This window comes from Aotus nancymaae, unplaced genomic scaffold, assembly GCF_030222135.1.
Source record: "Aotus nancymaae isolate 86718 unplaced genomic scaffold, 86718_ANA_hifiasm-v0.15.2.pri h1tg000003l, whole genome shotgun sequence".
NCBI lineage: Eukaryota > Metazoa > Chordata > Mammalia > Primates > Aotidae > Aotus > Aotus nancymaae.
In genome coordinates this window covers 22,908,977-22,930,320 of record NW_026988414.1, presented here as the reverse complement: position 1 = coordinate 22,930,320, position 21,344 = coordinate 22,908,977, and the positions used below count along the sequence as shown (strand labels likewise).

The window sequence follows — 21,344 nt, the reverse complement described above, 5'->3', positions numbered from 1 at the left end:
TACTCAATCCAAGATCCAGACTAGCATCATTGTATTGTATTGGGCTTAAGTTGCTTATTTTCTTTCAGGTGCTTTGCATGCACTTATGTCCAAGGCTATCTGTGTATTAACCCTGATTCAGCTGCCCAAAGAAGATAAGCATGCAATTATCCTTCCAAGATCTACTGAGAGCAAGACCTAATCATGCCAAAACCAACCTTTACTAAACAGATGACACATAAAAATTAAGACCTTAGTTATGTTAGGACTAATAGTTATATTAAGAAATATCAGTTATATGAAGGAATTTATTTTCTCAATCTCCTTGCTCACTAATGCTTAACTTAGTGATCACAGCAAATACAACCTAGTCTTTAACCATATGATTACAACACTTCAAAGTTAGACCACATGCTGATGTTCTGTAGGACAGATGTTGTGGCTGTTCTTGTGCAATGTGTATGTGTGTATATATAGATATGTTTTTGAGACAGAGTCTCACTTTGTCACCCAGGCCGGAGTGCAGTGGTGTGATCTCCACTCACTGTAACCTCTGCTTCCCAGGTTAAAGCGATTGTACCACCTCAGCCTCCAGAGTAGCTGGGACTACAGGCATGCACCACCATGCCAGACTAATTTTTGAATTTTTAGTAGAGATGGGGTTTCACCTTGTACAATATTTTTATGCTCAGCATATCACAGGGCCATCCCTTGACACATTGGTTAATCAGTGGTTCTCAACTGTGGCTGTTTAAAATCATTTGGGAGCTTTTGGTTTTGTTTTTTTGTTTTAAGATGGAGTCTCACTCTGTCGCCCAGGCTTGAGTGCAGCGGCGCCATCTGGGCTCACTGCAACTTCCACCTCTCAGGTTCAAGCGATTCTCCTGCCTCAGCCTCCCGAGTAGCTGGGATTATAGGCACCCACCACCATGCCCAGCTAATTTTTTTGTATTTTTAGTAGAGATGGGGTTTCACCAAGTTGGCCAGGCTGGTTTTGAACTCCTGACCTCAAGTGATCCACCTGCCTCAGGCTCCCAAAGTGCTAGGATTACAGGCATGAGCCATTGCACCCAGCCACTTTTGGTTTTTAATTAAATACTTATGTATAGTCCCCATTCCAACACACTGAATTGAACTCTGAGATGAAGCCTGAATATCACTATTTTTTTTTCTAAAGGTGTGGCCAGGGTTGAGAACCATTGTGTCGAATAAATAATTCGTTTCTTAACATTTCAGTTAAAAGGGTTCTACTGATTAAAGAGTTTGAAAGCTACTTAGAAAATATTCAAGTAAAAAGATTTATAAACAAAAATGTACTGTGCGTTGCTGTTGACAATAATGAGAAATAAATGTCCAACAGCATGAGATTTAATGAATGGGAATAAAAGATATTATACAGCAATTTAAAATAATATAGGTGTATCATACCAACACTTTTAACAGAAATGAGATCATAGCTATACTGAGATATACACATTAAAAAACCAGAAGACAAGAAAATTTGAATAGCGATTATTACTGAGTGGTAGAACTATGAGATTTCTTTTTTTCTCATCTTTATTTTCTAACATTTTCATGTAATTAATACTTAAAACCACACACACATTTTAAAAGGTATAAAAATTTTCTTACTTTTATACTTAATCTAAATCTTCTTTCACATCCACAGTATTCCTTTGGTTAGTGTTTTTTCTGTGGTAATACCATCCACTAGGGCAAGCACTTGATGACTTGCAATGGTTAATTTTTTTATGTCAACTTGGCTAGGCTATGGTGCCCAGCTGTCTGCTGAAACACTAGTCTAGATGTTGCTGTGAAGGTATTCTGTAGATGTGATTAATATTTATAATCAGCTGACTGTAAGGAAAGCAGATTACTCTCCATAATGTGGGAGAGTCTCATCCATACAGTTGAAGGTCTTAAAAGCAAAAAACAGGCTTCATAGAAAAGAAGGAATCCTGCCTTAAGGCTGTAACAGAAATCCTGCCTAAGTTTCCAGCCTGCTCTACAGATTTCATACTCAAGACTGCAACACCAATTCTTACCTGACTTTCCAGCCTGCCAACTTGTCCCACAGATTTCAATCTTGCCACCCCCTACGTTAGCCAATCTTTTAAAGTAAATCTATCCACACCTCTATTACTCTCTCTCCCTCCTGCCGCACCCTATTCCCTCTCTCACTGTCTCTCTATGTACGTACAGTTGACCCTTGAACAACACAGGCTGGAACTACAGCAAGTCTATTTATATTCGTATTCTTTTCAATGAATACAGTCGGCCCTCCATATTGTAGATTCTATATGTGCAACCAAACCCAAATCAAAAATATGGTACTTGAGGAATGCAAAACCCAAGTATACAGAAGGCTGACTTTTCGTATCTGAGGGTTCTGCAGGGCTGACTGCATGCAGGACTTGACCATGTGTGGATTTCGGTGTCCATAGGCAATACTGGAACTAATCCCCTGAGAATACTGAGGAACGAATTATATATATGTATTATTTCTGTTTCTCTAGAGAACCCTGACCAATACATGACTGAAATCCACAATCAATCAAAATCTAACCACCCCCATCTCCATCAACCCACTTCAGCATCTTTGATTCTACTTGGGACTCAGTAGAAGGGATAAAGGAAATCCTATACTCTTATACTTTCAACTACACTTTATGGGGCAGAAGGCTCGGGTACTACAGCTGTCTTACCATAGGTTTTTGGAATCGAGCCTTCTTCTCTCTGAAGGTCTTCCAGCCAAACTGCAAGCACAGAGGAATCTGCATTCCAGAGCAAGTCATTTACCTAGTAAGGAAAAAAGATCTGTCATTGGCCTTCAGTTACACATTTACTTCCAAATTTTTATAATAGCTGTATTCCCTCTCTCAAATCAAATAATCCCACTACCTGAGCTCATTGCTAGCTGTAAATTACTAACCTACAGAGGCATTAAACAAATCTGTAAAATTTATGTCATTATGTAGAGGCCTTAAAAAAAGAAATACATTATGCTTAAAGCTTAAAAGAGACTAAAGAAACTTAACCAAACGCAAGGTGACATTTTTAGACAATCAGAGAAATTTGAATATGGACTGGCTGTTAGACAACACTGAGGTAAGATATAATGGAATTATGGTTATTTAAAGAAAAATATTCTTAGCTGTTAGAAATAAATATTGAAAATGTGATTTCTAGAATTAAAACTCCAGGAAATAAAAATACATGTTAGTATGTGTATATATAAACCAAAGAGTAGTGGATAGATCAAAATAGTTTTGCAAAATGTTGGTGTCTACTGAAAGTGAACAGTAGTTACATGGGAGTTCATTAAACTCATCTTTCAACTTAAGATGTTTAAAATTTTACATAGATAACATTTGATGTGTTCTCACTTCAGCAAGGATCTTAATGGTATACAAACCACTTAAGATTTAAATGTTATAAATGAAAATCATCTTCATTACTGGAAAAATTATGCTTTTGTCAAAATTAACAATAAAAATTAGCATTTTTATTTCCTATTTCTGTTTTATCTAGGTTGGGGAGAAATGTTTTCTTACTTGCAAAATCTCCTTGGAAAGACCATTTCTCTTTTATTAAAAATCAGTTCTACGAAGCTACCATTTTTATGACTATTTTACTCTAAAGCTTCTATTTATATATCCATATCAAATATAAATCCCCTCTATAGCTATGGAAAGTCCTCTACATTTGAGGGCAAAACAAACTCAGGCACTTACCTTAACCTCATCTTTCAGGAAGGGAAGTGTAAAGTGTCCATGAAGGAGTCCATTTTTCTCAAAAAACACAATATCCTGCTGGTTGGGTTTATCTTGTGTAGATGCAATCAAACTGCCTGAGGGTCTTAAAGCAAACTCGGAGTGTTAAAACATCCAAAGCTCATCTAACTAGCTTAAGAATAGATAAAATTCAGAAAAGAGATTTTTTTTTCCAGCAAACATGGATGAATGAATGAATGAATATCTTTATCCAATGAAATTTTAAATCCCATCTGTCCCTTGTATTTCAGCAAGTGATTCATCCCATTGTGGGACAGTACTTGCCCAGGGGAAAGAGTGCCTTTTCCTATTTTACACAAAGGCTCCATTTACCCAGAAAGCCTTATATATTTACACTGCCTTTGGATGACTTTAAAAATAATAAGTTATCTAAACCATTCCAGGTATAATGTCCTAAAAATCAAAATCTATTTCTCCTTCAATTATATGACTTCAGCAAATATTTATGCTCAGGAAGTTATTTTTTAAGACTTCTCCATCTGTTGAAAACATATTAATTGCCTCATTTTATTCACATTTGTCTCTAGAGTTTTAATTCAAATACATTTCTCTTCTGCTCTATCATACAATACCACTCAGATACTGGTGGGAAACAAGAGGTCTGCATATAACAGATAGCACTGAAACAGAGGAAGTACATCTATCTAAAATCAGGCAGCCACATATGACAGGCAAATTGTGACCTGCACAAGGGTACTGGGCCAAGGAGGAGAATGGAAGAAAGAGGAGGTCTAAATCCAGCCTGCATGTTCCTTAGCAAGCAGATCCTCTACTGTGGGAATTTGTGCCAAGGAAGGAAGCTCTTTCCCTAATTTCCACAAAAGCTCCATTTGCTCATAAAGCCTTGCAAACTGGGCCTTGCCTTCTAAACACCATTTTCTGCTCTTTACAGTGGCTTTGTATACACCTTGCCTTAAAATCAGAACCTTTTAAGAATTAGGAATGCAAAATATATGGGGCCTTGAAATGATGAAATCTGTGAAGAAGCCTAAAATCTATTCAAGTTGAATTCAGACTTCAGAGAATAAAACAAAAAGAAGAAATAAAGAGAGATACAGGCTTACAAACGAAGAAACATAAAATTCCTTTTGTGTTACACAAACATCTATATCATCAGTATCAATGGGCACCACCACCTCTACCCTGGTTCCAAGAATTTCTCCAAGATTTCTTCTCCCACTCACTTCCAAGCCAGGGCTGGTCCCAGTCCTGCCACAGGCTCACTGGTTGACTGCAAAGCAAACTCTCGGTTCCACACTCTGACCTTCCGAGCCCCTGTGCGGGAATGAAGTCAAACACACACACACTTACAACATTATGATAAAAGTTGTCAATTCAGAACTTTTCAAACACCTTCCTTACAAGTAAAAACTGCTACGGTTTTACATAGCCAATTAGATTAATCTCGTTAAAAATGTGTGTCCCAAGAACACAAAATCAAACACCACATGTTCTCACTCATAGGCGGGTGTTGAACAAGGAGAACACATGGACACAGGGAGGGGAGCACTATACACGGGGGTCTGTTGGGGGGAGGGGGGATAGCGGGGGGGTGGGGAGTTGGGGAGGGATAGCATGGGGAGTAATGCCAGATATAGGTGAAGGGGAGGGAGGCAGCAAATCACACTGCCACGTATGCACCTATGCAACAACCTTGCATGTTTTTCACATGTACCCCAAAATCTAAAATGCAATTAAAAAAAAAAAAAAAAAAAAGTGTGTCCACCAGGTAGGAGGATGGACCAATGGCCTCAAAGGACTCTTCTAATTCTTAACTCTAAACTCACTTCACATTTAAAGCAGCAGATCCTTACCTCATATGTATAATTAATACCCTATTCAAAGCAAAAGAAAGAAAATTTTCCTGAATTTTAGTAAAATAAAATTTTTTTATTGTTATTTAACTGCAATGTATTTCCATACCTGTTTCTGGGCAAACAACACTCACAGCAAAAAACTGTCCATCCCCACGCCAGGTAACTTGTGGTCTGTGGTCATCCCAGGGCAAAGCAGACTCAAGCTAAAGAGGGGAAGAAACACCAATATTACTGAGGGACCTTAAGTGTCCCAGAATCAAACAAGCCTCAGACCACTAAATATAGATCTTTTAAATGAGGTTTAAGCTACTTTGAAAGCCTGACTCATAGAATCAGAAACCATCCTAGAAGTGTTGGTTCTTAGACCCAGAAATCATCAAAGTAGAGAAAAAAATCGAAAACAAACAAAAATCCTCCTTTGGGCATTAAAAAAAATGTGGCCTCTGAGAACAGCAAAAGAGGAAAAGAGCTGCAGGTCTAAATATTGAATATAATGAGCTAAGTAACCTATCAGATAACTATGACAAGGAAACAAGCATTCTATTTGTCCAACAGGGTAGAGTTTTGTTGAAATATTGTGTAAGCTTCACAACAGGGCACAGATGAGTTAAGATGTGAAGAAGGTGAATAGGGAGGAACACAGAGGTGGTAAAGGCTGCAGCAAAAATGATGAAAACATGGAAGTGTTCTCAATCCTGAAGGCCTTGAAGACAGACGCCAACTCTACTGGGTGGGAGACAGATAACCACAAAAGCATTCATCATCATACAGTAAAAGCCTAATTATGGCTAATTTTTTGTATTTTTAGTAGAGATGGGGTTTGCCATGTTGGCCAGGCTGTCTCGAACTCCTGACCTCCACCTCCCTTGGCCTCCCAAAGTGCTGGGATTGCAGGCATGAGCCACTGCGCCTGGCCCCACCCCCCCCCCCGGCTTTTTTTCTTTTTCTTTTTTTTTTTTGAGACAGTCTCACTCTGTCGCTCAGGCTGAAGCTTAGTGGTGTGATCTCGGCTCACTGCAACCTCTGCCTCTGGGTTGAAATGATTCTCCTGCCTCAAACTCCCGGGTAGCTGGAATTACAGGTACACACGACCATGACCAGTTTTGTATTTTTATTAGAGATGGGGTTTTTTCATGTTGGTCAGGCTGGTCTCGAACTCCTGACCTCAAGTGATCCGCCCGCCTCAGCCTCCCAAAGTGCTGGGATTACAGGCATGAGCCACCGCGCCTAGCCTAAAGTACTATTTTTTAACACCTTTATTGGGATATAATTTACATATCATTAAGGTTCACCCATTTGAAGTACAAAATTCAATGTTTTTTGGATTTTTTGTTGTTGTTGTTTAAACTCAGTGGTAAGAATCAATGTTTTTGAAGTATATTTACAAAATTGAATAACCATCACCATAATATAAATTTTGAGCATTTTCATCATCCCAAAAAGAAACCCCATCTCCATTAGCAGTCACTCCTTCCCCACAGTACCCCACTACCCTACGCAACCACTACTCTACTTTCTGCCTCTGTGGATTTGCCCCTTCTGGGCACTTCATACAAATGAGATCATATTATATGTGATCTTTTATGACGGGCTTCTTTCACTTAGCATAATCTTCATGAAATTTATCCATGTCATAACAGGTATGAATAAAGTCCTGTTTTTAAATCTAAAATATATGGTCTTACAAAGTTGTACCATAATTTACTTGTTGCTTACAGCAAGAAAGAATATTCAAATTGCACAAACTATTTACTTGGTCAAGTTCCTGTTAGTCAAGGATACCTTTTAAGTCCTTCCACGAAAAAAAAAAAATCACTTAAAAATCACGGTGACATGAAAACCGCTTGTCCAAAGCTGGACAGCTGTAATGGATCACCCCAAAAAAGCAAATTTGTGAATAAGAATACTTACTCCATGTTTCTGCCCTCTAATAATCCTTTACTGTTCTAATAAATCAATAGTTTTCAAAATGTTAAATTAGACCTACTATGCATATTTTACCCACAACACAGTTGTTTTGAAATAAAAACTATGTTTTAAAAAAAATCTCAAAAGTTATTTGTCTACTAAAAAGAAAGCAGCAACTACCATTTGAGTGCCTACCCTGTGCTGATGCTGTGGTAGCTGTCTTACGTATGTTATTACCTGCGCATCTCAACCCTTGTAAGGAGAAATTTGATGCTGACTTTACAGAGAATACTGAGGCTCAGAAATGTTAGGAAACTTCCCTGCCAAGGTCTCACAGTTACTAAATGTTATGAGGATAATGTAATCTGTACTTTTCTAACAAAGATACATACTGGCCCTGGGGGTACTTGACAGTATGCCAGAAGGTAAATATGGCTTATCTTCCTAGGGGTATTTTTCAATTCACATTTTTAAAAAATGTTCAAATTGTATAAATTAAAATAAAACATAAGAGTTTAAAGGCATTTAACATGGCGTGGACACTACTTCCTCAGGTGCCCCAAGACTTTGCAAGATTCTTGTGTTCACACACCTCTGCATTCAGGGGCTGCCTACATTAGAAAATGAAAAAGTCCTGCCTGAGTCATCAAGACATCATTATATGGTCTTTAGAATTTTCTAATCCAGAAGTAGGGAAACAGAGAATTTTATCCAAAAGAAAAAGAATAATATCTAATATATACATATACGGGAAAAGTATGAGAACATCCATGTGAATGAAGGATGGCAGCTCTCTCTGGGGAGCAAGGGGAGAGACATCAGGACAGGATATACAAGGGGTTTCCTTTGTCTGTGATGTTTTATTTTTTAAACTGGGTGATGAATATTGCTTATAATTATTTGCTACCATGATAATAAATCACAAAGCAACTTGGCAATAACAAGAAAAAAAAGGATCTTTCCAGGGGGACCCATTTCCTGAGGGCTCTAGGCAGTTTTACTAAAACAGAGGAGAATTGTTCATTACTGGCATCTAAGTGGACACCAAAGAGTTCCTGGTGAGTGGCAAACTTACATTTGTTCCAGTCAAGTCTCTTTTTCCATCAAACCAAACTTACCATTTCCATCTGAAAAGCTGCTTGTCTGCCTTCTGATCCATGGAACTGTGTCTCCTTCCTGCCCCATCCAATAGTGATGAACTTGCCTAGAGAACAATTAATTGAGAACACGCAAGACAACCAATAAGCTGCATGAAATGAAACAAAAACAGTTTCATTGCTATTCTTCATGAAGTTAGTCATTGGCAATTACTCAGGTCCTCTAAGACCTCTCAATAAATTGACCAGCAGCCAATATTTGAGAAACCTATGTTTCAGGCTGGGCGTGGTGGCCCATGCCTATAGTCCCAACACTTTGGGAGGCTGAGGCAGGAGGATTACTTGAGTCCAGGAGTTCAAGACCAGCCTTGGCAACATAGGGAGACCCCCTCTCTACAAAAAATACACAAAATTAGCTGGACATGATGGCACACACCTGTGGTTCCAGCTACTCAGGAGGCTGAAGTAGGAGGATCATTTGAACTCAAGAGTTCAAGGCTATTGTGAGCCATGACTGCACTATTGCACTCTAGCCTGGGCAACACAGCGAGAGTCCCATCTCAAAACAAACAAACAATCATACAAAAAAATCTGTTTCATGTTATATGCAGCAGTGATTCTGAAGAATTTGAAATGTCCTTCCTTATTTTGGAAAGCATTTTACTGCCATCTTTTATATTCCAAGTTTCTTTGATGACACAAGTCAGTGATCTCACCCTCACCTTATAAGTAAGAAGAATGAAACATGAAGAGTTTACAAAATATGTCAGGAACACAAAACCCCAAGAGAAGAACTGGGAATAAAATTCTGATTGCAAGCTCCTCACCTCACTGGTGAGACAGGGGACTGCAGATCACAAAAGAGCTCCTCACATAGACTCAGAGATTGAGACCCTCCCTAATGGCATAGCCCAAAGTTAGAACACAGGTCTTCTGGCTTTCAGGCTGGCTAGTATTCTTTGTAGATCATAACCCTTCTCTCACATAAACAATAAAGGCAGAGTTGCTGAAACAACACAACCCCTCTGTTCCTGGAAGTAGGATCCACCTTTAAGAGGCACAATAAAGATGGTCCTGAAAGCATCACCCAATGCAGGACCCAATACTTCCCTCCTGCCATGGATTCTGATTCTGATGCAGCAAGGCTGTTTGCAATACCTATAAATTATAGGTACATACGACAATTTCCTGTCTGCTCATATCCAAGCACTAGAGTACCTCAAAGCATACCTTGCTGCTACATACAAATGGTAGTGCCTATCCTGGTGCAAACCCCCAGGCTTCTATCTGCAAGTTTCCACAGGAAGATTAAGGACCAAGGAATGAAGAAAGAGAACTCCTCCAATGGAAGACAAGAAATGATGCGGTTATAGCAGGGATTTGCAAAACTACAGCCTACATCTGCTTTTACAAATGCTTACCAGAACATAGCCGTGCTTGTGTATTGTATATCACTTTCATACCTCAACATTAGAATTGAGCAGTTGCAACACAGATCATATAGCCCACAAAGCTGAACATATTTATGACCTAGTCCTTTTCAGAACAAGTTGACTGACCCCAGGATAGAGGAAAAAAATTCATCACTCCACAGAATGATTTTGTTTCTGTACTGAGAAACACATTTCTGAGACCTAAGGCCTTAATTTGGACTACATTTCCTTTGATGTACTGCGTAATTGTGAAAAAATCTTTGGGAAACACCAGGCCCAGAGCACTTTCCCATCCCAAAGTGTACTGTGTGCTGGTTACTCCCTCTCTCTGACTGTCCTCAAAGCTGGATGCCCCAGAGCTCCACCCTGGATTCTAGACTCTTCCTGTGCAGCATCTGCTCCCTGAGCAAGTCCATCTGTTCCCAAAATTGTCAGAATTTCCTACATACCCCCTACTCTCGGTCTATAGCTCTGGCCTCTCCCGAGCTTCAGCCTTATATTTGCCTACTCCACATGGCAATCCCATATGGTCCTTCAACAAATCCAAAACAGACCTCACCACCCACCCTTACAGACCAGCACTTCCCCATCTTTCCTCTCAGTTACTGGCATCTTTATTCCCCTCACCTGAGGTTCTGGCTGGAGTCCTGCGCAACTTTTTCTTATTCGCCTCATATATGCAAAGCCTATTTATTTCACCTACTAAATCAGTATTTCTCAAACTGGCCTAGGGCAGAAGGGGAACCATATACATATATTCTAAAAAAAGTTTTTCAGATAATTCTAAAAAAATGTACTCCCATCCTCATTGAGAATCAACTTTTTCCTGAATCATTCCTGCTTCTAGCCCCACACAAACCTTCCTTCTCTCTCATCTGGAATCCTACAGCAACCTCCTACCTGATCACCCTGCCTCTAGTCTCTTCCCTCTCCATGCACAAAAACAACAAAAATATGCCATCAAGAGCCATCTTTCTACTAGATAAATCTCCTTAAACCTCTTATCATCAAAACCTTTAATGTCTGATCAACTATAACTCAATGTCCAAATTCCCTGCTACAAACTCAATCCAATCTGTCCCATTTATTTCATTCTACACTCACATCCTGCCACTTTGGCAATGCTGAATTACTCACAGTTCCTTGAGTAACCCAAAATGTTTCTATCAAATAACGCTCCCTTGAAACGGACACATTCACTTGCTTGGAATACAACCCAACCCTTGTCCTTCATCTACCCAACACCAATTCAGCTGAGACTCAGCTCAAGTCAGCCTCCTTGGGGAAATCATCCCTCTCCAGTTACTGGTTTCCTTCCTTTATGCTACCCTAATACCGACACATCATGTCATTACTGTGCTGATGCCACTATGCCCAGTTAATTTTTAAATTTTTTGTAGACACTGGGTCTCCCTATGTTGTCCAGACTAGTATTGAACTCCTGGCCTCAAGCAATCCTCCTGCCTCATCCTCCAAAAGTGCTGGGATTATATGCATAAGCCACTGTGCTCAGCCCTCAAAAAGTATTTCTGAAAAAATACATTATTTTAAAATAAATGGGTAGAAGTTTTCTAAATGATTTCTCAGAGTTGATGGAGCACGAAGGCAGGAAGTTAGACCTTAGCAGAAGCTGGAATATCTTCTTCCCTCATCCCTCTTCAATCAGGCCAGCAACTCGGTGACTTCAAGATGGCCAAAGCTCATACTTAACAAGCATCTCTCTTCTGCACTCCCCTTCAATACTTTAGGAACTCTAGAGTTAGCCAATCAACATTCATAACAGAAAATCTAAGTCAGATAAACATTCAGAGGAACAGCCTTAATGCCCAGATGACCTTGGCTAGGTTTTAGCAAGAAAATAATCTGATTGTTCCCATGGAAAAGCAGATTGGATCTAATCAGTAGGAACAAAAACCAGCCTTCTATCCCATCTCTCTTCTTTTCTTTACCCTAAAACTGTATCCCAGAAATACTACCTTTATATAAACTTGTACATCCCTTTCACTGAAAGCCCAGCCTAAGACTTTCCCAGGGTGTGGGTAATAACCATCTTAGTGACCTTAAACATTGATTTATAATTTCCAGGTTACTGATAAAGCCAACCCTCAGACCTGGAGAGGCACCAGCAGGCCTTTTAAGATTTGGAATGGGCTGAAGGAACTGGAATAATAGACAATTAATAGCTTAGGGTTTAACCTTCATAGTTCTTTGGCCTAAAGACATGGCTATTAATTAGTGTACAAGCAAATGGTCACAAATGGGAAGAAACATAGGTCATAAAATGTTGCAAACAAAGCTATACTCACTTTCACCAAAATCATCCTGGTGGATTTGCTGCTCCATGATTGGTTCAAAATCTTTTGTCATCATAATCAGGGTCTGTTGACCTTAGAGAAACACAAACAAAAATGATTTTGTTTTCAGGTCACAAATTTGCCATTCCATAAGTACCAATGGCACTGTAAGCTAAGGAGCTGGGGTTAGTGTGAACAGAGCAGACAGAATTCACCCAAAATGCTTTGACTTAAAAAAAAAAAACAAAAACAACAATAATAACAAAACCCAAAAAGCTTTGCCTAGATAAGCCACCTGGTGCTTATGCTCAGCTATTAATGTGTGTACAGTTGAATATAAAAGTCCACAAAGCCTTCCTCTACTAACTTCAATACTCCTTGTCACCAAGATACTTCTAAATATATATGTCATCAATGGAACTGGTTTACTAAACTCAAGGGGAAAAACAGGAACAGAACCCAAGAAGGGCTTTGAGAATGTGTTCATACAGCAACTCTTAGAATAAGTTAAAATACATATTGCTGACATTTTTTTTTTGAGATGGAGTCTCGCTCTGTCGCCAGGCTGGAGTGCAGTGGCATGATCTTGGCTCACTGCAACCTCCACCTCCCAGGTTCAAATGATTCTCCTGCTTCAGCCTCCTGAGTAGCTGGGACTACAGGCATGTGCCACCATGCCCAGCTAATTGTTGTATTTTTGATAGAGACAGGTTTCACCATGTTGGCCAGGATGGTCTCAATCTCTTGACCTTGTGATCCACCCACCTCGGTCTCCCAAAGTGCTAAGATTACAGGCATGAGCCACTGTGCCCAGCCTACTGCTGACATTTTTAACTCTAACTGGGGACTTAGCAGCCTCCCCAAGCTTTGTGACTTTGTTTCACACTCCTGAAGACTGAAAAAGTCACATGAAATAACTTTTTATAATGATAGACTAAGAGGTAAAATTTCAGTCACAAAAAAAAAAAATTTTACTCTACATTGTAATATTGCTACTATACTGGTTCAAAGAAATTTTTTGAAATTCAGGCATCCCCAAACTGATGAAGCCTGTATGACATTCAGAATAATGTTTTAGAAAAGCCAGTTAGGGGCCGGGCGCAGTGGCTCACGCCTGTAATCCCAGCACTTTGGGAGGCCAAGGCGGGTGGATCACGAGGTCAAGAGATCGAGACCATCCTGGCCAACATGGTGAAACCCCGTCTCTACTAAAAATACAAAAATTTGCTGGGTGTGGTAGCACGTGCCTATAGTCATAGTTATTTGGGAGGCTGAGCCAGGAGAATCGCTTGAACCCAGGAGGCAGAGGTTGCAGTGAGCTGAGATCGTGCCACTGCACTCCAGCCTGGTGACAGAGCGAGACTCTGTCTCAAAACAAACAAACAAACAAACAAACAAACAAACAAACAAAAGTCAGTTAGGCACCAGTAACAGGCTTACCTGTGGCAAGAAGCACCAGCTCTTGGTCAGGACTCCAACTCATGACAGAGATACCACTGGCTACACTCCCAACACACTCCAGCTGAGACAGAGAAAATTGAAAAGAGAGACTCAAAACACTAGTGTCTCAGTAAAAACTGACTGCAATTTCAATCAAAACAATTTAAAAAAAAACATAGAAAGAAAGGAAATCAGTGTATGGAAGAGATATCTGCGCTCCCATGTTTGTTGCAGTTCTGTTCACAATAGCTAAGATTTGGAGGCAACCTAAGCATCCACCAACAGATGACTGGATAAATAAACTGTGGTACTATACACAATGGAGTACTATCCAGGCATAAAAAGGAATTAGATCCTGTCATTTGCAACAACATGGATGCAACTGGAGATGATTATGTGAAGTGAAATTAACCAGGCACAAAAAGACAAACATCACATGTTCTTAGTTATTTGTGGGCTCTCAAAATCAAAACAATTGAACTCATGGACACAGAGAGCACAGGGATGGTTCTCAGAGGCTGAGAAGGGTAGTGACAGGCTGAGGGAAGTTGGGATGGTTAACAGGTACAAAAAAAAAGAAACCAGAAAGAATAAATAAGATCTACTATTTGATAGCACAACAAGGTGACTATAGTCAATAATAACTGTACATTTTAAAATAACTAAAAGACTGTAATTGGATTGTTTATAACACAAAGAATAAATGCTTGATGGGATGGATATCTCATTCTCCATGATATGGTTATTTTATATTGCATCTCTGTATCAAAACATCTCACGTAGCCCATAAATACATATATATATGTGTATATATATACACACACACACACACACACACATACACACACATACCTACTATGTACCTATAAAAATTAAAAATTTTAATTAAAACAAGAACTTATTCAATAAACATTTCTTCAGTAATGGATATCAAGAGAACAGACCTGTTATTAGGCACAGGGATTAGAAATAACTATCTCTTTCTTCCCAGAGCTGTCTCATGAGGGAGATAAAAGATGACTCCACAGAGGATGACAGCAGTAATAATGATCTCTGGAAAGCAAAGTGTGTTTCAGCACAGGAAATGACAAGTGGCCCAGAGTCCAGAAAAGGTTTTTCTGAAGTGTTCAAAGAGTGGTAATGAGGACAGAAAAGAGAGACCAGGAAGAAAAACATGGTGTAGAGGCACAAAGCCAGAAAAAAGAGCAGTTAAAAATCAGCTGCAACTAAAAACACAAGGTATATGTACACATAGGAACAATTTGGGGATGAGACTAAAAAGGAATTTGGGGAACAGATAGTGAAAGGGCTTATAAGGCACAATAAGGATCATGGACTCTGTCTTCCAGACAATTGAGAAACTATGAAAGGGCAGGATCAGCACCATTAAATGAAGACAGACAGACTGGAAGAACTCAAGGAAACAATGCTACAAAATGTTTTGAAAGTAAAAGCATCTATCTTTTAAATACAAGAAAAACCAATTAAGCTGTGCGTGACAAGTTTGATATTTCCCACCAAGAACTGAGAGTAAGGTTTATTATTGTACTAAATGGAATGGTTAAGAGTAAAGGTGCCAGATTTAGACTGCTAGGGTCAAATCCCATTTGATTACTGTGTGACCTTGGCCTAATTTCTTAAGCACTATGTGCCTCAATTGCCTCTCCTGAAAAAGAGGAAACAATAATCTACCTCACAAGGTCATAATGAAAATTAAATAAATTTGCATGAAAAGCACTTTTAAAAGTGCCAGGTACACTGTAAACAGTTAATAAATGTAATCTGCTATTATTAACCTACTATCAGTAGTACTTTAACTTCTGTGACATGATCAATGTTAAGGAGATCACAACTAATGAAGTAATCAAAGAAGATTTAAAGAATCAGGCAAGTGTAATTTGAAACCCTTGCTGTTAAGAAGGTGAGGACAGAAATTCAGAAACTCAACTATGCACTGGAGTAGAGAAAGAAGTAATTGGTTGAAGTCTATCTCTGCTGGCAGTCATACACATGCAGGTAATGATAATGTATTACTTCAGTCCCCAGAGTTCAGGGACTCTAAAGTTAGCCAATCAACATTCATAACATAAAAATCTAAGTCAGATAAACATTCAAAGATTTCCTAAATTAAGAAATAAAGGTTGCAACTCAGGATGAAAGTCTGTTAAGAGGTGATCCTATACCACACCAGGACAGCCAGTTTTAACTTTTTAAAAAACACTATTCTCATTTGGAATGTTCTGATTTTTCTGATTAATAGATGCAGCAGACAAAACTGAGTTGTAGAAGAATCTTAAAATATAGCAAAAGCCATGTTAACAATTTTTTAAATAAAGAAATATATAATGCAAAGACTAATTTGCAAAAGTGTAAATATTACGGCTACTGATTTGAAAACTTCCACAAATAGCAAGTAACCTATTTGAGGATGCTTGTGACTGCCCAATCACTGGACTCTTCCTCTTACCTGTTGTGTGCTGAGACTGCAGAGTATGACGTCTCCAGAGGCTGTGGCCACACACACAGACTCCTGATCCAGCAAGTCCTGAACGCCAACAATGCGGCCACTTCCATCCTCTGGGAGAAAGCCTTCTGCCACCAAAGAAACTTCATTTTTCACCTTTCACCAAAGTAAACACAGAAGTGAATTAACCCAGCCTACTTTCAAGAATAATTGATAACACTGCCAGAAATAAAATGCTTTTTAATGCTTCTTTTATCAAATAAAAGCTTTCAAAAATTTTTTTTCTAGATGAACATCCAAACTTTCATTTGAGAAATGTCACCACTCTCATCTTTAACAAAAAAAATAGGTAATATGACCTTTTTCCCAAACAAACACACACAAAAAAACAATAAGCCTGGTCTCTTTAAAAATGTGCAATAAGACATGATGTTAATAATTATGTTTTTCTAAGATTTCTATAGTATGGGGAAAAGGCACTAAAGAATGTAACTACCTAAACTGTATTAGCAAAAAAAATATAATCAAAGGACCATACCAAAACCAGCCCACAGAGGTTTTAAAAGTACATATGGTTAGCAGCCAGCACTAAAGATTCTGATTTAGTTGACATGAGATATGGGCTCAAGCTTTTAGAAAGCTCCACCAGCAACTTGCATGTTCATTCCCAATTGAAAACCACTATTATAAACAGAATTTGCATGACAAAAAGGGTAAAAAGTAGGGTACCCACTCAAAAAGTAAGGTCAGTTTTTCTGACTTAAGTTAAAATCATAGCAGACTTAAAGATGGGTTACTATTTAAGCTATGTCTAACATGGCGCATATACGAAGCAAAAAGAATGTTTATTTAGGAGGCTATAGATTCATAAGAGGTATGAAATTCACAAAGACTATGTGGGGAAAGAAATTTGGAAGAAGACAAGTCAAGGGTCATACCCATGTGCTAGCATTCTCCATCACTAACTTACTTCTCTTGAGACAGGGTCTACTTCTATCAGTCCATGTTCTGAGCCAATGAGCACTGTTCCCTGTTCAGTTCGGAGAGAGAAGCACTGAGGTTTCCCTGGACCTTGAATATCCCTGAACTCCAGGGTCCGAAATAACTTCAGATTTCGCATGATGGAGTGCTTCTCACGACACAAGTACCACTACCCCTTGATGAACCATTAATCCCTAAGAGAGAAAGAAATAGCTTAATAGTGATAAATGACCATACTTATTTAAGTGAAATGATTCAGCAGGTGAAGAAGTGGTAGTTAGAATCAGAATAACAAAAAAACAAAACAAAACAAAACTTACCTCTCTGAGTACACACCCATGTATGGATTATAGCAGCAACCTGACCCACTCTATAAAGTTATGGTCTACAAATTAAGAATTCTGAAAGCTATTTTATGTTCTCACTCTTTAAAAGAGGCAACTTTTAGAATGTTTTCTTCAAAAAAGATGCAGTATCAGTTATTCCTTTGAGAAAATTGAAAGAACAAATGAATGGGGAAACATTTTATTTTTGCGTATTAGGGACATCTTTATAAAATCCTAAGGAAAAACAAAAGGGTATCCCATTGATTAGCACTATATGAAAATCCATGTTTATATACTGGCAGTTGAAGAGAATCTGAAATGACTTTAATATTCACCAAGTCTATTAATTTATAAACTGGCTTTATACATTCATAAAAAAATGAAATCAAAGATAGAAAAGCATTTACTGTTCTAAGAGTAATAGAGTAAGGGAAAGAGAAAATACTGAGACATGACAACAATTTACTTCAAAATGATGACCAACGTTTCAAGGAGCTTGATGACCTGACATAACTACCAGTAACTTCGTTCTTCTGGCCAGGCTTTTCCCAGCACAATACAAAACATGAGAAAAGAGTGCTAAACAGGACATCTACTGTGGTCTGGCAAAATCAGACTTGTTTAAATGCATAACATTACCTAAGTAGGAAAAAAAAAGTTAGTGTGCTATTTATATTCAGATCCCTTTAAGGTTCATGACTGTAAGTCCTAACTTATGTTAGGAGTAGCAATTACAAGGACCACACTGGCCTTTATTGTCACTTTAATCCAAGGAGAATTCTCTCATCTTGGCACCCCACACATGTATGACATAGAAAGAATAAAAATGAATCAATCCTAATAGTACACAGAAGATAATGTCAAGTATAATAGGAACTATATAATATATAATCTGTGATAAGAAGAAGGCAAGATTATATATGATGGAAGTGAGGAAGACCATCAAGGCAGACAATGATTTTAGTAAGTTATGGTGACATTTTTTTTTTCAAGCGTTTAAAATATAATTTTAATAAAGTATATATAAAGTGTAGATGAAAAGGGGAAATATGAAATCTGGCAAGTCTTTTGGCTTTCTTACAATTGATATCCTTATAATTCCCCAACTATCAGAGGATGAAATATTTTTCTAGAAAAAAATAAAATGATTGCAATTCAATTGTATTTCCTATGATACTTTACGTATCAGAGTCACTTGCACATTCTGGTCTGCTGTCATCTGGCCCATCACTTTCCTTACCCCAGTCTTTCATAGATGCTCCCATCATGAATTCATCACATAGGATCGTCCAGCCTAGGCCCTCTTCTGATTTCACTTCAGCCTGTTTGGTTTTTGGTTTCTTCCTGCTTGAAGTAGTCTCATTTGTACTTCCACCCATTCCTCTCAAAACATTGATGAAATCTTTCTCGGAAACAGTTGATATCAACTTAGCACACTTTCTAATAGAGCTTTCAGCGTCTTTAACCTTTTCATCAACGTTCTTTTGATGTTTCTGAACGGCATTACATAATTGCACCACACCCCTTGTTGCAATTCTCTGAAGATTTCCATCTCTTTGCTTTGGACAACATCGGGCTTCACTCTGCACATCGTTTCCCACTCCAGCCTCTTATCATGTTGTTTTATTTTCTCTAGTTTTTCTTGCTTTAACTTTTCTTTTTTCTTTTCCAGCTTATTTTTGACCAGAATAGTAGGTTTACTTTCAGGAGTTCGCTTGTTGAAGACTTTAGCCATGGCATCTGCCCAGCCCGTATTAGTCCCAACACTTGATTCTTGTCATTTTCATTTTATTTGTCACAGGGCTCAGCATCACCCTCATTGTCAGCTTCTATTGCTTCATCATCAGAATAAAAGTGGTCCTTTTCTGATCCACAGCTTCCTATAGAACCTTCGCTATCGGAAATGTCCGTGACCTTGCCTTCCAGCACCAATGCTACGGCTCCAGTTACCATTTTCATCTTCTTCTCTGGGGTCTTTTTCAGATTTTCCTCCGCACTCACACCTGAGTCCGGAACGACGGTTGCCATTTTTCCATTCCGGAAGTTTTTACGTCACCTGACAGTTGCGTCTGGTGACAAACAGAGGAACTTCTGCCTTGGTGACATTTATATTTAAGAACTTCTAGAAATTACTTGAAAACTCTATCATATCATGCAGACTTTTTTTTTTTTTTTTTTTTTAAACGGAGTTTTGCTCTTGTTGCCAAGGCTGGAGTGCAATGGCGCGATCTCAGCTCACCGCAACTTCCGCTTCCCGGGTTTGAGCGATTCTCCTGCCTCAGCCTCCAAGTAGCTGAGATTACAAGCGCCCGCCACCACGCCCAGCTAATTTTTGTATTTTTGGTAGAGACAAAGTTTCACCATGTTGGCCAGGCTGTTCTTGAACTCCTAACCTCAGTGATCCACCTGCCTCTGCCTCCCAAAGTGCTGGGATTACAGGCGTGAGCCACTGTGCCTGGCCGCGTTTTTCATCTTTAAATATCATAAAAATGCCTCAAAACTAGTTTCTCTGAAATTTCACACCCATCAGTCTTATTCCCTTATCTTCTTAGAGGAAGACTTGCCTCTACTTCTTTCCAGGCTAGGAAAGGAATATCCTCCATATTGCCCCAGGACCTAGGCCTATTGGTACTCTATTTGACATCTGCAACCTCCAACTTCCCTGCCTCCATTGATTCAATTTTTCTCAGTCCTTAAATGTGCTAAAGATCCCTCCACACCAAAGGTCAATCGTGGATTCTCCCTTAATTTTCTGACAACTCCTTCATTTTCTTCCCTTGCTCCTTCAACTATCCACCTCTTGGCTAGACATCATACGTATGATTATGTGTACCACGGAGATCACGAATATGCTGATTAGGCCTAAATACCCCTAGCTCTGACTGAATTAGCCCAAACTGAACACTAAACCCACATTTTCAACCTCCTGATAGAATCACAAGCATGTCTCACATGCACATCAAATAAAACCTGGAAAGCAAAGAACTTGCTATTCTTCCACCAAATGACAGTTCCCACTATTTGGGGACAGGGCATTTCTACTCTCTCTCTGTTCCCAAGCTGAAAAATTGTCTTTGCTGCCTTTCTGCTTACTCTTCATATTGATCTATTCACTGATTAGCGCCGTGGCTGTCAACATACAGTTGAATTCTTTACGATCCGGTTTGTGGCCTACATCCAACACTGAGCTACTTACTAAGTGCTGGGATCTGAATATTACTCAGACAGCCACCGTCTACACGGAGATCATCGTTAACGGGAAAGAAAGCCATGCAAAACACCACGTTAGACAGAGAAGCACAGGGGACATCACCTCCACGAAAAAGTCGCAGCCGCGAGAACGGACCAGCACCACAGTACCTGAACCTCTATTAACCGCCGCCTTCCACTGTGGGTTAACGCTCTCGCTTTCAGCGTTATTATCCACCCCCTGCATGAAAGCAGGAGTCTGGGTTAAGTGCGGCTGGAGGCGCAGCAGGCATCCCCGGGCTTTCGCGCCTCCCAGCTCCCCCGATGGAACAGGTGGCAAGACTGCAAAAAGGATTTAAGGCTCTTGGAGAGAGATGGTGCACCCCGCACTTCACTCACCGGCCCGCAGCAGGCAGAGGAGCCTCCGGGTCTCCTTCACCAGAACACCGCTGGCGGAGGGGTCCAATACGTGTCTCTATCTTGGATGGATCGCTCACCTAAGGACCCCCAAACAGAGGTGCGTACGGCCTCGCCTCCCCAGCCACGCGCAGCCGGTTACCCAGAGCCCGCTCCGAATTGCGCACGCGCCTCTGTCCGCGGCTCCCACTCTCTCACGAAGCGC

General features: G+C 39.5%; 1 protein-coding gene and 1 pseudogene across 2 annotated transcripts in view; both read right to left on the bottom strand.

The window, feature by feature from the left end:
- Positions 1–21,330, bottom strand: part of ELP1 (elongator acetyltransferase complex subunit 1) — a 57,744-nt gene extending 36,414 nt beyond the window's left edge. For both annotated transcript variants that reach the window (XM_012439131.3, XM_012439133.2), the window contains exons 1-10: positions 21,122–21,330; positions 17,197–17,401; positions 16,230–16,382; positions 13,763–13,844; positions 12,335–12,415; positions 8,617–8,702; positions 5,697–5,793; positions 4,958–5,048; positions 3,714–3,837; positions 2,685–2,778 (exon numbers count right to left, since the gene is read on the bottom strand). In XM_012439131.3, coding sequence (XP_012294554.2) covers positions 2,685–2,778; positions 3,714–3,837; positions 4,958–5,048; positions 5,697–5,793; positions 8,617–8,702; positions 12,335–12,415; positions 13,763–13,844; positions 16,230–16,382; positions 17,197–17,346 — 958 coding nt within the window. In that variant the 5' untranslated portion in view covers positions 17,347–17,401; positions 21,122–21,330. The remainder of the gene's footprint in view (positions 1–2,684; positions 2,779–3,713; positions 3,838–4,957; positions 5,049–5,696; positions 5,794–8,616; positions 8,703–12,334; positions 12,416–13,762; positions 13,845–16,229; positions 16,383–17,196; positions 17,402–21,121) is intronic.
- Positions 17,354–21,097, bottom strand: LOC105708019 (RRP15-like protein; annotated as a pseudogene).
- Positions 21,331–21,344: the final 14 nt, after the last annotated feature.